This window comes from Photinus pyralis, unplaced genomic scaffold (assembly GCF_008802855.1).
Source record: "Photinus pyralis isolate 1611_PpyrPB1 unplaced genomic scaffold, Ppyr1.3 Ppyr1.4_LG6, whole genome shotgun sequence".
Classification (NCBI taxonomy): Eukaryota; Metazoa; Arthropoda; class Insecta; order Coleoptera; family Lampyridae; genus Photinus; species Photinus pyralis.
The window spans coordinates 17,110,472-17,115,925 of record NW_022170663.1 but is presented as its reverse complement, the minus strand read 5'-3'; the positions used below and the strand labels follow the sequence as shown (position 1 = coordinate 17,115,925).

The 5,454-nt window shown below is 37.2% G+C and overlaps 1 protein-coding gene across 1 annotated transcript; it reads left to right on the top strand.

Moving 5' to 3' along the window:
• Positions 1-3,664: 3,664 nt before the first annotated feature.
• On the top strand, positions 3,665-4,946 carry LOC116174080 (aldo-keto reductase family 1 member B1-like). Its single transcript, XM_031491874.1, has 5 exons — positions 3,665-3,810; positions 3,856-4,140; positions 4,189-4,371; positions 4,415-4,770; positions 4,821-4,946. Exons 1-5 carry the CDS (start codon positions 3,742-3,744, stop codon positions 4,861-4,863), a joined length of 936 nt encoding a protein of 311 aa, XP_031347734.1. The 5' UTR covers positions 3,665-3,741; the 3' UTR covers positions 4,864-4,946.
• Positions 4,947-5,454: the final 508 nt, after the last annotated feature.

Below are 5,454 nucleotides of genomic sequence, written 5' to 3'. Positions count from 1 at the left end.
TTAATCTCGCCCTGTCAATCTCTACAGGAAAAATCATATTTAATATTGATTGGAATGCTTTCTATGTACCATACATAAATTGTACCTTGATACTAACAGTGTAATTAAATAGAAAAGCAATTATTGCAGAACACGACTTTTTGTTTTTGTTTCTTTTTGATTAAACTTATCTGAAACTCAGGTATGACTAACACCGCTGTTTAAACCTGTACCAAGGGGGTTCACTGTTGAAAATATGGATTTTGATCATTCCAATAATTTGTTAAGCAATTCTGGAAATTTTTAAGTGTAAGTGCAGTCAGTGGCTAACGAACTCCAAGTTCAAAATAATAGTACCTTATCACATACCGTCCCGGTTTGAGTGAGCAAGGCTGAATAGATTTACATTTTTAGTGTATGTCGTGAAAAATGTAGATAGCAAAAATGTACGGCAACGGAAAAGACACGCGAAAAGCAGTTACAGTTTACCTGCACTTTGGAGGCTGCTCCGATAGTTCACACATTGCATTGCAAAACATATCAATCATAGATTGGTGAACTCGTTTTAACATTTCATAAGAGAACGGCACTTCATCGATAGGAGTTTTACATGAATGATACATCTAAAAAAATACCCCGTTAAGAAATGAGTTTCAGATTGCGATATAGGTAAGATGGATAATTAAATTAAAACATCTGGTATAACCTCGAAAGGATAGAACCATTTCTCATTCACGTAAATACGCTTAGATAAATAATTTAGCTCGATGACTCTGGAATTTTCCACATCTTTCGCAAAATAAGAACCTAGCATTTCAACAACAAAAGCAAAAGTTATATTTTCTCACTATAATTTACTTGTGAAGTATATTTTATACAGAGTCTAGCAATTAAGCATGTCAAAAACCACAACAAGATGGCTCATCCCTAAAGGGGAATGCGAGAAATGCTAAACGGAGAGGGGTTTTAGTAGATGCAACTTCCATGACACCAACATCAGGTGGCAGAATCTTCTAACTCCTCGAAAGTGGACTCTTGTATCCTGAATTAGATATTTGTGCTTCAGTTCCACCTCAGCACGCTCAACGTAGAGAAGTCTGTATAATGTAAACAAATATAAATTGTACACAACTCTTCTGCAGATAAAGGGCATTTTTTTAAAACCAAAATCGCTTAGCAAATCTTTGGGCAGTACAGTAACAGGCTATATTTATCGCGAGTAAATACACAAGAGTTGATTTTTAATCGGAGAATTTTATTTTTAGACGAAAGTTTTGTTGCAACGGAAAAAACTAGAGATCAAAAAATCGCGACATTAGTTCCCAGAATTTTAAAGATAGGAAAATTTTTATCTCAATTTTCTTGATCAATTTGTTTTGTTAATGCATTTGTAACAGTTCAGATTTGATTTATTGGGGTTCCGTTTATTTTTATAAAAGATTAATGTAATTATCTAGAGATAAAGTTACCTTTTAATCGAACAAAAAACTGTTGTATTTTAGAGAAGAGAGCGTCTTGTAGCGAAGCTTTCAATGGTCTATCGTGTTTCCAGACGAAACCTTTTGTCAATTGTGAGGCAGGGGTGCTGTCAAGGGTGCTGTCTTTTTAAAATTGGGTTTGATCGACAAGGAGAAGTCCATGGTAATCAAGAGTCCAGCCTAGTTGGAGTTCCATGCTTTAAAGAAATTGTACGTAGCAGTTTGCAATAGCAGAATTTTTTTAAGTAAGATTTTATGTTTAGTTTCATTTGTGGTTGTAGAATAAATGTTGTGTGTGTGAAATCATGCAATCATGTGTTTATTTGATCCCTTTACAGACTCATATAGATGTCACATGCTAAATTATGATTAACTTTGTTGATCCGTGCCCAAATTTAATTTCGAGTAGCTTCAAAATGTAGTATAAGTGATCCTTTTGGAGTTTAAGGAATTTGATCGTTACCATTGTTTGCTTAGAATCAGTAATTTAAAGTCAGAATTGAATTTCTTCTTAATGTGCCGGGATACGGATGTGTACTGCGAGAGATATAATTAAAGAGCTTGAGGTTTGGAGTGTTTTGTGTATGGTTCACTTTGGCCGGGATCATTACACACACCATTTTTGTTTGCTCGTGGCATTGCATTTATTTTTGGTATGTGGCCCTAAGGTGCAGAGTCACAGCAATATTCTTATAAGTCTCCGTATACCCCACCTGAAGTTTAAAATATGCGATATGTTTGCCTTTACTTTACTGCGTTCACTCCTCCAGATGCAGCATAGGGTCTTATGGACTATATGCTCCTCTTACTAATTTCAAAAAAAATATTTCTATAAATAAGAAAGCTTTGACTCAACTGCGCCACACGGACAGGCCTTATATCTTACATCCCTCTTATGAATAAATTTGTTATGCTTATGACGGGCATTGGAAAATTCCTTCTAGAGGAGTCCACACGCAATTATTAAATATGATATAAGTCTTTCGGCCAATTTAGCAAGATCGAGTCCTTTGAGAATTTTCTGCTTTCAATAAAAATTTAATGCACTTTATTAAAGGGACTCCGATCTTTATTTTTTTATACAAATTAAAAAAATTCTAAAACCAATGGTTTTCCTATGGTACAAAACGGAAAGGCCCTTCTTCAAAAGATGACGCTTTAAAGCTGGACAATATAGAAGCGAACAATTACAGAAATACTGTTCTTCCTTGTACTAACGGGCGATTAAAAATGAGTGGCGTTCAAGTTGCTTTTGCAAGTTTAAGTTAAGTACGATTTTCGATTTTCGATCGCCCAGTATTCCCTTTTGTTGTATGGAATATGCAATCAACCTTCTATTTATCTCGACTGCATTCAATCTAGTTTTCCGCTATCATTATACGAGTTACTATAAAAGCCGAAAAGTTGAAGGCTAAATTCCAAAACTGGTGAATTTTCGCTTTCGAATTAGAGAACAGTTATCCTAGGTTCGAGAGACCAATGGCCACAGGTTCTGAATAATTCCACGTACTTCGCCCCTTACTGTTCTATGGGAAACTGGCTCGGTCATCACACATTTGGAGGATCTAGAAAGCATTAAGTACCCAGGCCCTTTCTAGGGAATTTTAGGACCATCACAGCAATTTCCAGATCATGTAAAGAGATTTCTACGATTTCATCCCAACTTCATAGGCCCTTAAAAGCTTTCTAGACTCCTCCAAGAGCATTCATAGCTGTCACGAGTTCTAGGTAGTGCACAGAAAATACTTCACATATTAAGAAAAGATTTAATTCGCCCCTGAAATCCGCATTCGATTTCCTAGAAAACGCTAAAAGGTTCTGAAAACCTTTACGCGTTTCTAAAAAACCCCTTGTAGGAGTTTGCGTTCTTTCTCAAAGCTTTATAATCACTTATCAGTGTCTTTTCCTAAGCTTTTATAAAATCTCTACGCTCTGGAAACAACCTAAACAGCTTCAGAGAACCTTTTTGAACTTGTTGCAGCAAGCCGAAATCTTAGCTTTTCCAAACGTTATGTTGTAGAGCTTTCTTTCACCTTTTTTTAAAGCATTCCGTAGTTGTGCGATTTCAAGAGTAGTTCTCTCTTAGGACGTTACACCATTTGTCTTTAATTGAACAGATTTTTTTGGGGTTTAAGCCCGGTATGGTTTGGATTAATCTCTATAGCTGCTCATTCGATTAAACGCATCAAAGCAATTAGATTAGACGTATTAAATACACAACGATAACCAATCACGAAGACCTTTGAAACTGAGTTCTTTAAGGTCAAGTAGTACCAAACCAATAATGAGTGCGCCAACACTAACGCTCAACGATAGGAATCGAATTCCCGTCGTTGGTTTGGGAACATCAGGGGTAAGTGGGCTTCTCTATTGTGAAGTTTCGCTTTTATTGCGCTAGGTTTATGGTGATGCAATAACGCAAGCTGTGAAAGATGCGATTGACGTTGGTTACCGTCATATCGATTGCGCGTACGCGTATAAAAACGAAAGGAACGTTGGAATTGCAATTAAGGCCAAGATCGCTGATGGAACCGTCAAACGTTCAGATCTATTCCTTACAAGTAAATTGTGGTGCACGTTTCATCGCGCGGAAAGTGTAGAGGTTGCGATACGGAAATCTCTGACCGACCTACAACTAGATTACCTAGATCTCTACGTGATTCATTCGCCTATGGCCTTTAAGGTACCTAGTAAGAAATGCGTAAACTGCAATACGATCGTTTACGACTAGATTAACGAGTCACAAAGCAAAGAAAACCTGGAATTTTCCGATTATGACTACGTTCTGACTTGGAAGGCGATGGAAGCAGTTGCGAAAAAAGGTCTGGCATGGTCGATCGGATTGAGCAACTTCAACAAGCGCCAAATTGAACGAGTTCTCGAACGAGCCGAGATATTACCAGTAGTGAACCAGGTAAAACAAAACCTTCCCAAGAATGCACTAATCCAGGTTACAGGTCGAATGCCATCCATATTTAACTCAAACCGAAATGATACAATTTTGCCATTCCAAAGGCATACAGGTTATAAGCTACTGCCCATTAGTCTCGCCGGAACGAATGGGATCCAATAAACACTTACCAAAATTACTGAATGAAAAAATCTTGAACGAAATCGCAGAGAAATATTCCAAATCACCAGCTCAGATTGCGTTGAGGTGGCAAATACAAAGAGGGCTCGTCGTCATCCCGAAGTCCGTTCACAAGAATCGCCAGAGGGAAAATATTGGGATATTTGACTTTGAATTGACCAAAAACGACATGGACGCCATCAGTGCCCTTAATTCCAATTTAAAAGTTTTCAATTTCGCCGAGTAAGTGTAGAATGTGGGAAAGTTTAATTGTTCTACTTTTTTTAATGCAGTACACGAACCCATCCATTCTATCCATTTAGCGGGAAATACTGAATATTCGTCCTAGAAGGAATTATTCGAAACGAAAAACCAGAAAATTACTGTAATTGAATGAATAAAATACTACACAAGATGCACCAGTAATTTCTCTTGTTGCTGCTTCAATTTCCTTTTTAGTTTTTGTCTCTCCTCCACATCGTTTTTTTAGGTATGATTTATTTATTTCTTGATTAATTCTTGGTAGGTACATCGCCTATGTTCTCATGTGCACAGATAACCTGCACCCAACTTTCGTAAACGCATGGAAAATTAAATGAGAGAAAGTGTGGAATATTTTTTCACTGTTTCCATCATCGTCATTCCATTTACATTTTTCATCCCTTATCACTGTTGTCTTCATGAGTCTTACTGAATCAACATTTACCTTGTTCCCTCTCCAAAATCTTCAGAAGCTCAAGCTCCACATCTGAAGGAGTATTTGAACCCTTTAGGTCTAGAATCTTCCAAACCACTACAGTCCAGAACCGTCATAGAATATTCTTATGATCTTGTCCTCCTTTCTCTTTCACCCCGGACAAGGGTGCGGTATCCTGCGATAGGGAATTTTATTTATTTACGTAATTGGAAAGAGCCAACCCAAACACA